At 47.7% G+C, this 12,355-nt stretch overlaps 6 protein-coding genes across 6 annotated transcripts; 3 read left to right on the forward strand and 3 right to left on the reverse strand.

Annotated features, from left to right (window-relative positions):
- Positions 1–3,170: 3,170 nt before the first annotated feature.
- Positions 3,171–4,427, reverse strand: LOC134936410 (histone H2B 1.1-like). Its single transcript, XM_063931441.1, has one exon. It carries the CDS (start codon positions 4,404–4,406, stop codon positions 4,026–4,028), a length of 381 nt encoding a protein of 126 aa, XP_063787511.1. The 5' UTR covers positions 4,407–4,427; the 3' UTR covers positions 3,171–4,025.
- Positions 4,428–4,706: 279 nt separating this feature from the next.
- Positions 4,707–5,241, forward strand: LOC134936407 (histone H2A type 1-like). The gene has a single exon (XM_063931439.1). The coding sequence runs from the start codon at positions 4,747–4,749 to the stop codon at positions 5,137–5,139; it is 393 nt and encodes a 130-aa protein (XP_063787509.1). The 5' UTR covers positions 4,707–4,746; the 3' UTR covers positions 5,140–5,241.
- A 673-nt stretch (positions 5,242–5,914) lies between these two features.
- LOC134936405 (histone H3) lies at positions 5,915–6,390 on the reverse strand. Its single transcript, XM_063931437.1, has one exon. It carries the CDS (start codon positions 6,336–6,338, stop codon positions 5,928–5,930), a length of 411 nt encoding a protein of 136 aa, XP_063787507.1. The 5' UTR covers positions 6,339–6,390; the 3' UTR covers positions 5,915–5,927.
- Positions 6,391–7,406: 1,016 nt separating this feature from the next.
- Positions 7,407–8,876, forward strand: LOC134936404 (histone H1B-like). Its single transcript, XM_063931436.1, has one exon. It carries the CDS (start codon positions 8,139–8,141, stop codon positions 8,751–8,753), a length of 615 nt encoding a protein of 204 aa, XP_063787506.1. The 5' UTR covers positions 7,407–8,138; the 3' UTR covers positions 8,754–8,876.
- A 1,246-nt stretch (positions 8,877–10,122) lies between these two features.
- On the reverse strand, positions 10,123–11,173 carry LOC134936409 (histone H2B 1.1-like). The gene has a single exon (XM_063931440.1). The coding sequence runs from the start codon at positions 11,163–11,165 to the stop codon at positions 10,785–10,787; it is 381 nt and encodes a 126-aa protein (XP_063787510.1). The 5' UTR covers positions 11,166–11,173; the 3' UTR covers positions 10,123–10,784.
- Positions 11,174–11,456: 283 nt separating this feature from the next.
- LOC134936406 (histone H2A type 1) lies at positions 11,457–11,971 on the forward strand. The gene has a single exon (XM_063931438.1). The coding sequence runs from the start codon at positions 11,504–11,506 to the stop codon at positions 11,894–11,896; it is 393 nt and encodes a 130-aa protein (XP_063787508.1). The 5' UTR covers positions 11,457–11,503; the 3' UTR covers positions 11,897–11,971.
- Positions 11,972–12,355: the final 384 nt, after the last annotated feature.

Raw genomic sequence — 12,355 nt, forward strand, 5'->3', positions numbered from 1 at the left:
GGTATTTTGTACCGGGGACATAGTACCTCAATCAAGTCTATAGTTGGCTCTGAATTAACGATGGATACCGGAACCACGTTTCTCACCGCCCAGGCTGCCAAGGCCTCAGTTATCCACTTTGCAGCAGGATGACTGCTGTGATATTTCATCTTCCTGCAAAGGACTGTTGGACAGTCAATTGCTAACTGGAAGTAGTACAAGTGGTCTTCCGACTTCCCCTCTGGGATGCCGATCGACTCCCAGCAGCAACAACAGCAGCGCCAGCAGCAGTAGGCGTTACACTCAAGGATGCATCGGAGGAATCTCAGGCAGGAGAGGACTCGTCAGACTTGCCAGTGACATGGCCTGCAGGATTATTGGCTTTCCTGGGTAAGGAGGAAATTGACACTGAGGGAGTTGGTGGTGTGGTTTGCAGGGGCTTGGTTACAAGAGGAAGGGATTTAGTGGTCAGTGGACTGCTACCGCTGTCACCCAAAGTTTTTGAACTTGTCCCTGACTTATGATGAATGCGCTGCAGGTGACATATAAGGGAGGATGTTCCGAGGTGGTTAACGTCCTTACCCCTACTTATTACAGCTTGACAAAGGCAACACACGGCTTGACACCTGTTGTCCGCATTTGTGTTGAAATAATTCCACACCGAAGAGCTGATTTTTTTTGTATTTTGACCAGGCATGTCAATGGCCATATTCCTCCCACGGACAACAGGTGTCTCCCCGGGTGCCTGACTTAAACAAACCGCCTCACCATCAGAATCCTCCTTGTCAATTTCCTCCCCAGCGCCAGCAATACCCATATCCTCATCCTGGTGTAATTCAACACTGACATCTTCAATTTGACTATCAGGAACTGGACTGCGGGTGCTCCTTCCAGCAATTGCAGGGGGCGTGCAAATGGTGGAAGGCGCAAGCTCTTCCCGTCCAGTGTTGGGAAGGTCAGGCATCGCAACCGACACAATTGGACTCTCCTTGGGGATTTGTGATTTCGAAGAACACACAGTTCTTTGCTGTGCTTTTGCCAGCTTAAGTCATTTCTTTTTTATAGCGGGAGGATGAGTGCTTCCATCCTCATGTGAAGCTGAACCACTAGCCATGAACATAGGCCAGGGCCTCAGCCGTTCCTTGCCACTCCGTGTCGTAAATGGCATATTGGCAAGTTTACGCTTCTCCTCAGACGCTTTTAATTTTGATTTTTGGGTAATTTTACAGATCTTTTGTGTTTTGGATTTTACATGCTCTGTACTATGACATTGGGCATCGGCCTTGGCAGACGACGTTGATGGCATTTCATCGTCTCGGACATGACTAGTGGCAGCAGCTTCAGCATGAGGTGGAAGTGGATCTTGATCTTTCCCTATTTTTTTTAACCTCCACATTTTTGTTCTCCATATTTTAATGTGTGGAATTATATGCCAGTATCAATAGCAATGGCCTACGACTATTTATACTGCGCACAACTAAAATGCACCACAGGTATACAATGTAGATGGATAGTATACTTAATGGATGACGAGTGATGACACAGAGGTAGGTACAGCAGTGGCCTACCGTACTGCTATATATAGTATACCGGTGGACACTGTCAGCAAACTGCTAAACTAGTCTAAAATGCACCACAGGTATACAATGTAGATGGATAGTATACTTAATGGATGACGAGTGACGACACAGAGGTAGGTACAGCAGTGGCCTACCGTACTGCTATATATAGTATACCGGTGGACACTGTCAGCAAACTGCTAAACTAGTCTAAAATGCACCACAGGTATACAATGTAGATGGATAGTATACTTAATGGATGACGAGTGACGACACAGAGGTAGGTACAGCAATGGCCTACCGTACTGCTATATATAGTATACTGGTGGACACTGTCAGCAAACTGCTAAACTAGTCTAAAATGCACCACAGGTCACAGGTATACAATGTAGATGGATAGTATACTTAATGGATGACGAGTGACGACACAGAGGTAGGTACAGCAGTGGCCTACCGTACTGCTATATATAGTATACCGGTGGACACTGTCAGCAAACTGCTAAACTAGTCTAAAATGCACCACAGGTATACAATGTAGATGGATAGTATACTTAATGGATGACGAGTGACGACACAGAGGTAGGTACAGCAGTGGCCTACCGTACTGCTATATATAGTATACCGGTGGACACTGTCAGCAAACTGCTAAACTAGTCTAAAATGCACCACAGGTATACAATGTAGATGGATAGTATACTTAATGGATGACGAGTGACGACACAGAGGTAGGTACAGCAGTGCACTCTGCACTGTACTCCTCCTATGTAATATTAATTATACTGGTGGTCCCCAGTCCCCACAATAAAGCAGCACACTGTGAGCACAGATATGGAATGTTTTTCAGGCAGACAACGTATACTGGTGGTCACTGTCAGCAAAACTCTGCACTGTACTCCTGCTATAGCTGCTCCCCAGTCCCCACAATTAAGCAGTGTGAGCACTCAGCACAGATATATATGCAGCACACTGAGCACAGATATGGAGCGTTTTTTTCAGGCAGAGAACGGATAAACTGGTGGTCACTTATTATCAGCAAAACTCTGCACTGTACTGAGTACTCCTAACAGCTGCTCCCCAATCCTCCCCACAATTAGCAATAAACAACCAATCAAATCAATTGTCTTTTACTATATAAACGGAGAGGACGCCAGCCACGTACTCTCCCTATCATCTCCAATGCACGAGTGAAAATGGCGGCGACGCGCGGCTGCTTATATAGAATCCGAATCTCACGAGAATCCGACAGCGGGATGATGACGTTCGGGCGCGCTCGGGTTAGTCGAGCAAGGCGGGAAGGTTCGAACCTGCCTCGGACCCGTGTAAAAAGGGTAAAGTTCGGGGTGGGGGGGGTGTTCGGTTTCTCGGAAACCGAAACCGCTCATCACTAATATATATATATATATATATATATATACACGACTAGCACTACACTATAATTTATTTTAAATAATAGATTACTTTAATTAGCACACTGTGTTGTTTTTAGACTGATTTATATTAAAGTAAAAAAAATAAATAAATAGAATTTATCTGCTTAATAATATTTATTTTAAAAAAATTATGTCTTGAGAATACGGACATATGCTACACTGTTTTATTATCCTTTTATATATATATTGTTCACATAAATAATAAGTATATACTAACAAATGACCTGCACAACCTCTTTGGGATTGGAAGATGAATTTTCAAAATGGATAAATGAGTCGACCTGATATCGGCGGCAAAATATAAATGCAACGCAATGGCACACAACTTCTCTCTGGTTACTATAACGACTGCTGTAAAAGAATCCCCAGCTCGGTCTGAGTGTCAGCTCTGCGCTTCAGTCTCTCTTCTCCCTGTAATAATGAGCGCCGCTGATACTGCACTCAGCCAATCCCGCTCCGGAACACTGCGGCTCAGCCACCCCTGTATCTCTGTTACTATAGGGAGCACGGCTGGCATGTGTGCCTAAGCCAGCATTGTATTGTGCGATCATAAAGATCTCCTTTCATTAAATGCAGCTAAACGGAACCTGATGTCTTATAATGGATTCGGTGCAATATACCTGCAGTGACACCGGAGATTGGATCCCGGTGTTACACGTGCAGTGATACAGTAACAATAGCATTCTACACAGGGCATCTTGAAAGACAAACAACCTTTTAACAACTGTGTTTATAGGAGAGTCAAAGTGATACGAACAACGGGACCAATTGCTACAATCTACTGATACTTTGTAACATTGGAATAAGATACAATAATTCTCTAGTTCTGCAGCAGCTACACGGGCAGTCACTGCTCTATGGATTGCTTTATGTAAGCACTAATGCTGACATCTGTAATATGATGACTATATATGACCGATCTACATCAGGAACTGAAATACATAAGACAGATTTGCAAGCAGCACATATAATAACCATGATAGTCACAGCCCGATTAGAGGAGGTGGGTGGCTCTTAGAAGAGCCTTTGTGTTGATGTGGGTTAGAGAAGGGGGTGATTACTTGGCGCTGGTGTACTTGGTGACAGCCTTGGTGCCCTCGGACACGGCGTGCTTGGCCAGCTCTCCCGGCAGCAGCAGGCGTACGGCGGTCTGGATCTCCCGGGAGGTGATGGTGGAGCGCTTGTTGTAATGAGCCAGGCGGGAAGCTTCCCCTGCAATACGCTCAAAGATGTCATTGACAAAGGAGTTCATGATGCCCATAGCCTTGGAAGAGATGCCGGTGTCAGGGTGCACCTGCTTCAGCACCTTGTAGACGTAAATGGCGTAACTCTCCTTCCTGCTCTTCCTACGCTTCTTCCCATCCTTCTTCTGTGTCTTGGTCACCGCTTTCTTAGAGCCTTTCTTAGGCGCTGGGGCAGACTTTGCTGGATCAGGCATTCTAGAGGATCTTTTCGGCACAATGCAGAAAATCTGTGGGTCTGCTTACCACATCTGTTTTATTTATAGGCAGCTTATGCAAACGAGGCATCACCAATGCAAGCTACACTATTGGGTAGACGTGTCATGTGACACTGGTTGGCATCTTAACCCCTCCCTTCTTTTTGCGGATTGGTCTGTGGATGAAGTTGAGTTGCATTAGTTAGCTTGTAAGCAGACCGTCACCAATCACAGAGCAAGCAGCATGTCGCTTCTGAGTATATATGTAAGAGGAGGGCGGTGTTTTCACAAAGTGTTTTTGTTAAAAAAAGAGCTTTTAATCTCATTGAACCTCGCAAGTATGTCTGGAAGAGGAAAACAAGGCGGCAAGACCCGGGCTAAGGCAAAGACTCGCTCATCCCGGGCCGGTCTCCAGTTCCCAGTCGGTCGAGTTCACCGTCTGCTGAGAAAAGGAAACTATGCTGAGCGAGTGGGAGCCGGTGCCCCGGTCTATCTGGCCGCGGTGCTGGAGTATCTGACGGCTGAGATTCTTGAGCTCGCCGGAAACGCCGCCCGTGACAACAAGAAGACCCGCATCATCCCCCGCCACCTGCAGCTGGCTGTGCGCAACGACGAAGAGCTCAACAAGCTGCTCGGTGGGGTGACCATCGCCCAGGGAGGCGTTCTGCCCAACATCCAGGCCGTGCTGCTGCCCAAGAAGACCGAGAGCCACAAACCGGCTAAGAGCAAGTGATTTTACTGCTAGATACTTGTCCCCGCAACACAAAGGTCTTTTCAGAGCCACCCACCCTGACCCCAAAGAGCTGATTCATTGCTTTGATCTGGGATTCATTAGCCAAGTGTAGCGGGATAGGAGGGAGTGTCATTGTGTGCGCTATAATACTGAAGGGAAGGAAATTAGAAGTAACTTGTAGCATTGCTTTACTGTCCCGCAAACATCCAGTAATTTATTTTATGTAGCGATCTTCCTCCAATACCACTCAAGTCGCTAAATAGAATGAAAATAATATAGCACAGAAAAGCTTTTCATACAATACCGAGAGCAGGAGATCTTGAGTCTGTTTCGAAAGACACTAGAGTGGGGGCCTCTCAAACTATGCGGGGAAGTTTCATAGAGTCGGAGCGGCACAGCTAAAAGCTCGGCCCCCAGATAAAGTACTGGAGAGCCTAGGTGCTAGAACTATAGGTAGAGATCTACTGTAGCTACATCTAGACCGTGTGGATAGCTCTGTATAGCAGACCCCTGACTGCCCATGTGCCCTGACTGCACGCCGTATAGAGGAGGCTCCTTACTGGAGTCAGGGCAGCGGCAAGCTGGAAGGAAGGACGGTGAGGATTATTACAGATCAGGGGCCAGGAGCTGTGTGACTACTAACTATAAGGAAACCGTGCAGAGAAAGGATTTAACATTCTTCCTATTAAACACCAATATGTAGCTTATGCTTCAGCTAGGTTATAGAAAGATTTGGTGGCTCTGAAAAGAGCCTTTGTGTTGTTGCCGTGTATAGGAGTGCCGAGTATCTATGCCCTCTCCCCTCGGATCCTGCGGGCCAGCTGGATGTCTTTGGGCATGATGGTCACCCTCTTTGCGTGGATGGCGCACAGGTTGGTGTCCTCGAAAAGCCCCACCAGATAAGCCTCGCTGGCCTCTTGTAGGGCCATGACGGCGGAACTCTGGAAACGCAGGTCGGTCTTGAAGTCCTGGGCGATCTCCCGCACCAGCCGCTGGAAGGGCAGCTTGCGGATCAGCAGCTCTGTTGACTTCTGGTAGCGGCGGATCTCTCGAAGGGCAACGGTCCCTGGACGGTAACGGTGAGGCTTCTTCACACCGCCGGTAGCTGGAGCGCTCTTCCGGGCGGCTTTGGTTGCCAGCTGCTTTCGGGGAGCTTTCCCTCCAGTAGACTTGCGAGCGGTCTGCTTGGTCCTGGCCATTTTTCTATACTCTAACTCTACAGACTCAGAGCTATAATAAAACGAAGCAAGAATGAAAAGGAACGTCTCTATTTATGCACAGTGTTGAGTTGTCATTGGATAAGTTAAAGACGCCCAATTTCCTGATTGGTTTATGCATTGGGCGTTGTCATTAAAAAAAAAAAAACCGCCAAGACTTTCTGTTGCTCCTTTATTTTATATAACCGGCAGGCGCGGGAACGAAATGAGTCACGAGGTATTATCACGATTCAGCCATAACGATTACACTGTAATCACAGTAAACCTGGAAGTAATTGCTGTCAGTCCAGCATGAAGAGACAACCAGTCAACATACATAGCACACGGCGCTGATACAGGACTCTAGTCTAAGGAGTCTTGGAAAAGAAACGTGATTATAAGCAGTGCTGAATAGCCCCCATCGGCGGGAATAGTATTGTAAGGAAACAACAGAAGTTCCTTACAAGCTGTGCTCAGACTCCCTTCTCCCTGTTCCTCTTTCTTCTCATGGCTTCTGGGCTTTACCTTATTTCGCCAGTCACACCCATTATATTCTATGCTCTGTTTTTCTCATGTCACTATTTTTTGCACCCTTCTCTCTATTTTTATAATCTCTCCTCCTTTTATCAGCACCCACACTTCCTTCACCATAACTCTTTACACAAACATTCTTTCTCAATACCCATTTGTCTTCTCTCTGTAAAAAGTTGGTTGTTCTGGAGATATAGTGTGTATGTCTCAATGTGGGTATGGTGCATACACTACAGGCACTATGGAGACTGTCCTTATGTGGAAATTAAATAACCTTGAACTAACGTTGGGGTGGGGATCCTAGAGCTCTGAAGGGGTGTGGATGCTGGCTACCCTCATTCCTAGTGAGCAACAGCTAGACCAACAGATGTCTGGTACCCTGGTCCTGCCACCGTGGTGGGCACCTCCTTCTGTAACTTTCCCGTGAGCGTCTTGTCCGTATTGGCACTTGGCAGCATGATCAGAGTTTCTGGCACAAGGTAATTATTCTTCACTAGGGGTTTATTTCCTGGCAGTCTGAGAGGAATGGGACCAGGGCACCACAGCCATCTTCCTAGCTATAAGATCGTTGGTGGGAAGTGCCAACCGCACTCTTCACAGCCAGAAAAACCCCAGGGATGTGTAACCAGCAATTGTATCTACTAAGCATACTTACCTTGTCCTAGTAGCTATGATTCATAGACAAGAGCGCCAGCACCGTGTGAGGCATCATGCCTGTGCTATGTACCTGTGTGTTCAAGAGCCAACACGTCATCTTTATGTGTTTTATTATGCATCCTACTCTGCACAGAGTGTGCTGCAAATCACCTTCATTATCTACAGGGCCAGGAGGAGACAGATAGGTCAGAATGGACGTATTAGCCTCACAGTAAAGGAGAGATGTGTTACAGGCCGGGCACTTCCATCCTGCTGTGGGTGAGCTTCCAGTCGCTATGCCTGTCCTCCTTCTCAGCGACTAGGCCAGCAATGGCCATATAGGGTTCGAAGAGACTTGGAGTACGAGTGCGGTACAGAGAGCCGGCTCGCCGCTCTCGTCATGCCCTATAAAAGACTGTTTTTCTGCGCTAGAGAAACACAAGGTGAGAGCAGATCCCCCCAAACACTCAGGAAGGAAAGAGTTTACACGGCTGCTTATTCCGCCAATGGGAGCACAGGAGGCGCCAAGCTCAACAGCCAATCACAGCACAGCAGGCAGTGTATATTAGAGACATCCAGATCTGAGAGAGAGTTTTACTTAGTACTTCTGTATTAGGTATTTTGTTGTACGCTAACATGGCAGAAACTGCACCAGCCGCCTCCGGTGTCCCTATATCAGAGGGCGAGGCCAAAAAGAAGAGGCAGCCGAAGAAAGCTGCAGGGGGAGCCAAGAAAAGCTCCAAATCTTCCGGACCCAGCGTCTCCGAGCTGATTGTAAAAGCCGTGGCCGCCTCCAAGGAGCGCAGTGGAGTTTCTCTTGCCGCCCTGAAGAAGGCTCTGGCTGCCGGAGGCTACGATGTGGAGAGGAACAACTGCCGCATCAAAGTGGGGGTGAAAGGATTGGTGACCAAAGGAACGCTCACCCAGGTGAAAGGCACCGGCGCTTCCGGCTCCTTCAAACTCAATAAGCAGGTGGAAAGCAAGAAGGCCGCCCAGAAGCCCAAGAAACCAGCGGCAAAGAAAGTGGCCAAATCTCCGAAGAAGCCCAAGAAAGCTCCGAGTGCAGCCAAGAGCCCCAAGAAGGTGAAGAAACCCGCAAAAGCGGCTGCTGCCAAAAGCCCAAAGAAGCCTAAAACTGTGAAGCCTAAGAAGGCGGCCAAGAGTCCGGCCAAGAAGGCACTGAAACCCAAAGCGACAAAAAGCCCGGCCAAGAAGGCAGCTAAGCCCAAGAAAACTGCGGCCAAGAAGTGATAAAAGAGCCGCCGCAGCCTCGCTTCCATGTTATCCCCACAAAGGCTCTTTTCAGAGCCACTCACCCTGTCCCGGCAGAGCTGTAGGCGCACGACGTCACCTGTAGAGTGATTAATAGCATACTTGCCTACCTGACCCTCTCCATGAGGGAGAAAATGCTCTGGTCCTGGACTTTCCTGGTAATGTATGATTGCCATCACCTGTGGTGAGCTAGTTAATTGATAAGAAAGGTGTTTCACCACAGGTGATGGCAATCATACATTACCAGGAACAGAGCATTTTCTACCTCATGGGGAGGGTCAGGTAGGCAAGTATGATTAATAGTCGCCAGATATGAATGATTTATTGTCTCAGAGAACACTAATGGTGGCGGTATTATAGGGCAGATACAGTATCTCAGCGCATGAAGGTCGTTATACCCATCATGCAATTTGTTTCATGTAAGTTCCTAAGGTCTCCATTGAATTGTCTCAGACAGGCAGTGGTCTAATCAGTAGACTAAACTAGAATTCGCATAGACATTATTCATGCCAGCAGCAGAGAGCTATTATTCCTACGATCAGACGCTGCTAGTACTGGACGGGTTATTTTTATGCGTGGCAGCTGTATAATGAGTACAGGAGGTAGATGTATTGCAGCGCTGCTCAGTATGACAGTGTTCAGCGCTAATCACACGCTACATAAGCAATGTGTCTGCTGAGCCGTGGTACAGAGAGCAACAGGAGAAAGATCGTGTTACCCAAGATACGCCAGTCACCCGCGCTTATCTACACTACACAAGCTCGCCTCACACAGCGGCAGCTGATTTCTCGTTTCCTCTGCCACACCGTCACAAAGCAGGTCCTGTTCAGACCATCTAATTAGGCTTTATGTTCCCAGAGTACAAAGGGAAGGAATCTTATTTACCTCACGTCTAAATAAACAATTATGGTAAAGGAAGAACGATACATAGAAGCATTTCTTGATAAGTAGTGACATTTCATCTCTCTAAAATGATAAATAGCGTGTTTCTCGGTGGATACATTGTAATGAAACCTACACTGCCGCCTTGGGATAGGAGGGAGATTATTCAAAATGGACCAATGACAGCCGAGCAGAAATCGGCGGGAGGGGAAAAAAATACATTCGCCGGAGTCAGCAATTCAAATCGCAGCCTGAAAAAACCTCCTCTCTCCCATTCTCCCACCGACATTGCCGCTTGTGCCTGGGCCCTATGTGACGGCTAGCAGTATTCCTGGCGCCTGGGTTTGGTTATTCTGGTTAAAGCTCCCAATTGATAAGCGCTAGGGCATTACAGCTGTTGGTCCCTTTTATATCACTGTATAATGCGCCATTTATCCGCATGTGGTATTGTATATAGGGCCAGCTCAATATAAACCTGAGCGCTGCAGCTACTATACTCAGCCGAGTCTCTATCCAGGTCACTGCTGCACAAATAACCCTGGAAGCGGTGTTACTGTTATTCCAGTATAAGGAGCACTCAGAGCAGGTGTGCCTACACAGGAATCACGTGGTGTCATCACTAAACACATTGATACATCTAAATGGATCCTGTTCTCATGAAACTGACTGGGAACAATAGAACCGCAGTGACACCGGAGTTTGCGCCCTGGTGCTATTTCTGCAATTATAGGAATAGACTGACACAGGTCATCGTGCAGTAATTATCTCCAACTGTGTGTATCCGAGATGCAGAGTGATCATAATACTGGCACCAATTGTTAGTGTAAAAAGAGACTTTGTAACATTTTAATCAGATCCAATAATTTTCCAGTTCTACAACTACACGGGCAGAGTATGGCTGTTTTCTGTCAGCACCTACAAGGAACTTTTCTAATGTAAGGAATATCGAGAAACCGTTTCTGAAGGAACAAGAATTATAAACTGCAAGACTCAGTCTATACAGCCTGGGGTACTGTGATCCAGCCAAGTAGACACAGCACAAACCATCATAGTCACAGCCGGATTAGAGAGGTGGTGGGTGGCTCTTAGAAGAGCCTTTGTGTTGATGTGGGTCAGAGAAGGGGGAGATTACTTGGCGCTGGTGTACTTGGTAACAGCCTTGGTGCCCTCGGACACGGCGTGCTTGGCCAGCTCTCCCGGCAGCAGCAGGCGTACGGCGGTCTGGATCTCCCGGGAGGTGATGGTGGAGCGCTTGTTGTAATGAGCCAGGCGGGAAGCTTCCCCTGCAATGCGCTCAAAGATGTCATTGACAAAGGAGTTCATGATGCCCATAGCCTTGGAAGAGATGCCGGTGTCAGGGTGCACCTGCTTCAGCACCTTGTAGACATAAATGGCGTAACTCTCCTTCCTGCTCTTCCTACGCTTCTTCCCATCCTTCTTCTGTGTCTTGGTCACCGCTTTCTTAGAGCCTTTCTTGGGCGCCGGAGCAGACTTCGCTGGATCAGGCATTCTAGAGGTTCTTTACAGCACAATGCAGAAAATCTGTGTATCTGTTGTATTTATAGGCATCTTATGCAAACGAGGCATCACCAATGCAAGCTACACTATTGGGTAGAAGTGTCATGTGACACTGGTACGCATCGTAACCCCACCCTTCTTTTTGCGGATTGGTCTGTGGATGAAGTTGAGCTGCAATTGGTCAGCTTGTAAGCAGACCAATCACAGAGCAAGCAGCATGTCGCTTTTGATTATATATGTAGGAGGAGGGGGATGTTTTGGAGATATTTCTTTCAGTGTTTCTGTTGAAAAAGAGGTCTTTTTTTGTTATCTCATTGAACCTCACAAGCATGTCTGGAAGAGGGAAACAAGGCGGCAAGACCCGTGCTAAGGCAAAGACTCGCTCATCCCGTGCCGGTCTCCAGTTCCCAGTCGGTCGAGTTCACCGTCTGCTGAGGAAAGGTAATTATGCCGAGCGAGTGGGAGCCGGTGCACCGGTCTATCTGGCTGCGGTACTGGAGTATCTGACGGCTGAGATTTTGGAGCTCGCCGGAAACGCCGCCCGCGACAACAAGAAGACCCGCATCATCCCCCGCCACCTGCAGCTGGCTGTACGCAACGACGAAGAGCTCAATAAGCTGCTCGGTGGTGTGACCATCGCCCAGGGAGGCGTTCTGCCCAACATCCAGGCTGTACTGCTGCCCAAGAAGACTGAGAGCCACAAATCGGCCAAGAGCAAGTAACGTGATGCTGGCAGCTTCCACCACAGATCCGATATGTACCCGACACACAACACAAAGGCTCTTCTCAGAGCCACCCACGTCTTCCCAGGAGAGCTGTGTGTACTACCATTGTCATTACTGTATCGCTAGCCGCGCTTTTATTAACCACACTTCATTCACAGACTGTGGTGCAGGGAACAGGATCATTCTGTATTATACATTACACATGTATGAGCTTTAGCTGCTATATCATTTGCTAATGTTACGATGCTCTCACTTCCGGCGCTCTTTCCAATTGTGGTTTAGTCTAGTGATCGCATAAATGTTCCCTCTGCTATCACTGCATTCTGCCATTGAGGCCCCTTCAGCTTTTCTGGGACGTGCACTGATCGTATAGAGCCGGGATTTCCTACCTAAGCTCGGCTTTGTGTGCGAGTGATCTATCTTATCACACGGCGCAATGAGAAAACGGATTCTGCG

The sequence above is a fragment of the Pseudophryne corroboree genome, chromosome 6, assembly GCF_028390025.1.
Source record: "Pseudophryne corroboree isolate aPseCor3 chromosome 6, aPseCor3.hap2, whole genome shotgun sequence".
NCBI classification, from domain to species: domain Eukaryota; kingdom Metazoa; phylum Chordata; class Amphibia; order Anura; family Myobatrachidae; genus Pseudophryne; species Pseudophryne corroboree.

Excerpts from the sequence above, each read along its gene's own strand:
- LOC134936410 (XM_063931441.1), bottom strand. The coding sequence starts at position 4,406 with ATGCCTGATCCAGCAAAGTCTGCCCCAGCGCCTAAGAAAGGCTCTAAG.
- LOC134936407 (XM_063931439.1), top strand. The coding sequence starts at position 4,747 with ATGTCTGGAAGAGGAAAACAAGGCGGCAAGACCCGGGCTAAGGCAAAG.
- LOC134936405 (XM_063931437.1), bottom strand. The coding sequence starts at position 6,338 with ATGGCCAGGACCAAGCAGACCGCTCGCAAGTCTACTGGAGGGAAAGCT.
- LOC134936404 (XM_063931436.1), top strand. The coding sequence starts at position 8,139 with ATGGCAGAAACTGCACCAGCCGCCTCCGGTGTCCCTATATCAGAGGGC.
- LOC134936409 (XM_063931440.1), bottom strand. The coding sequence starts at position 11,165 with ATGCCTGATCCAGCGAAGTCTGCTCCGGCGCCCAAGAAAGGCTCTAAG.
- LOC134936406 (XM_063931438.1), top strand. The coding sequence starts at position 11,504 with ATGTCTGGAAGAGGGAAACAAGGCGGCAAGACCCGTGCTAAGGCAAAG.